The 1644-nt window shown below is 42.0% G+C and overlaps 1 protein-coding gene across 1 annotated transcript; it reads left to right on the forward strand.

The window, feature by feature from the left end:
- The first annotated feature begins 393 nt into the window (after positions 1–393).
- On the forward strand, positions 394–900 carry LOC120859985 (phosphoinositide 3-kinase regulatory subunit 4-like). Its single transcript, XM_040235859.1, has 2 exons — positions 394–657; positions 800–900. The coding sequence occupies exons 1-2, from the start codon at positions 459–461 to the stop codon at positions 844–846; spliced, it is 246 nt and encodes an 81-aa protein (XP_040091793.1). The 5' UTR covers positions 394–458; the 3' UTR covers positions 847–900.
- Positions 901–1644: the final 744 nt, after the last annotated feature.

The raw sequence follows: 1644 nt of genomic DNA on the forward strand, positions 1-1644 counted from the left end.
AGCAGTGTCCCACCACATGTTCCAGCACATCTAGGGACAAAGTGCAAGCACACACGCTTTCTTCTGCTTCATACTGTACTTGCAGAATTTTTGTTCCGATACTAAAGGTCTGTTTATTCAGAGTTATAGATGAAAGATCTACCAGGCACTGTGTTAAGTTCTTTGGAGATTTCAAAGGCGAATTATATTTGAATGTTGCCTTTTAGAAAGAATGTGAAGATTATAAATCATGATACAAAGTAGAAACTGCCCAATAGAGGGAGAGTGTCCTCGGAGATCAGAGTAATGTTGTTCTGTATCGATCATTTCTTTTTCTCTTGCCTCGGCTTGCTTCATTTTACTGTTGTGACTCTTAAATTTTAAATTGAGTGGTTTGACCCTTCAGTTGTTAGTCGTTTTGAGGCCTCTTATGACTTGCAAAATAACCTAGGACATATGGTTTTATTTGTGTTTAGGGGATGACAGAGGAAGAGGAAGAGAAGCTTTTGGCTCTGAAAGACTTCACGATGAAATCTAACAAAGCAAAGGCCAATACAGGGGATCAGAGTCATCTCCGTGACAGTAGTCAGAAAGGTGTAATTGATTTGGCAGCCTTAGGTATAACTGGGAGACAAGTTGATCTTGTTAAAACCAAACAGGAACCAGATGACAAGCGAGGTGAGTACATTCCTGTGTGTGCATGTTAGCTTGTTATTATTAGTTATTGCCTAAGGTTTTAGGAGTAAAACTAAGAAGTCACATGTCTCACATATAGAACTTTCAAATCCAGTGAGTGAATGACTGCATTTATATTTCATAGCAAGAAGACTTGGGAGAGGAGAGGTGGCGAAGTGGACGTACAGTTAAGAAATGAAGTAACTTTCCAAATTGGTGGACTTGTACGTGTGGAGTCAGAATTCAGTCCAAAGTCTGACTCCAAAGCCTAGCTGCCTCTGTGGAAGTATATGATTGAAGGCAAAATTCTATTTTTTAATCCTTGAAGCACCAACCCAAGGTCAAAGGTCTATGTAGAATGAGGGTGAAGTTTCCTACTTGTTACTAGTGGGTAACGGCCAGTGAATTGAATCGTCTTGCAAAGGAGAGATGCATTCATGATTTGAAAATGAAAGTGTTAGTCGTACCGTCGTGCCTGACTCTGTGATCCCATGGGCTGTAGCCCACCAGGCTCCTCTGTACATGGAATTTTCGTGATTTTCAGTCTTGAGATTTGAAGCTGTTGGCCCTTGTGACATTGACATTGACTGTGTAAGGGTTTTCGACTCTCATGCATTCTTCCCTTTCCCCTTTTTTGGAGATATACTCACTTCCAAGTACACGCCTTTTAAAATGCTTCTATTCCAGCATCGGGCTCTCTCTGTGGCTGGGTGGTAAAGAATCCACCTGCTATGCGGGAGACACAGGTTTGATCCCTGGGTTGGGAAGATCCCCTGGAGAAGGAAATGGCAACCCACTTCAGTGTTCTTGCCTGAAAAATCCCATGGACAGAGGAGCCTGGTGAGCTACCGTCCATGTGGCTGCGAAGAGTCGGACACAGTTTAGCAACCTAACAGCATTCTGGTGTCAGATTTTGAGGGCAGCGGATGAATTACTTTAAAAAAAGAAAAGACCTCTAACTGTTGAACTTGGAATAAAGTATTTGCAACT

Source organism: Oryx dammah, unplaced genomic scaffold, assembly GCF_014754425.2.
Source record: "Oryx dammah isolate SB20612 unplaced genomic scaffold, SCBI_Odam_1.1 HiC_scaffold_5523, whole genome shotgun sequence".
In the NCBI taxonomy this organism is placed as follows: Eukaryota; Metazoa; Chordata; class Mammalia; order Artiodactyla; family Bovidae; genus Oryx; species Oryx dammah.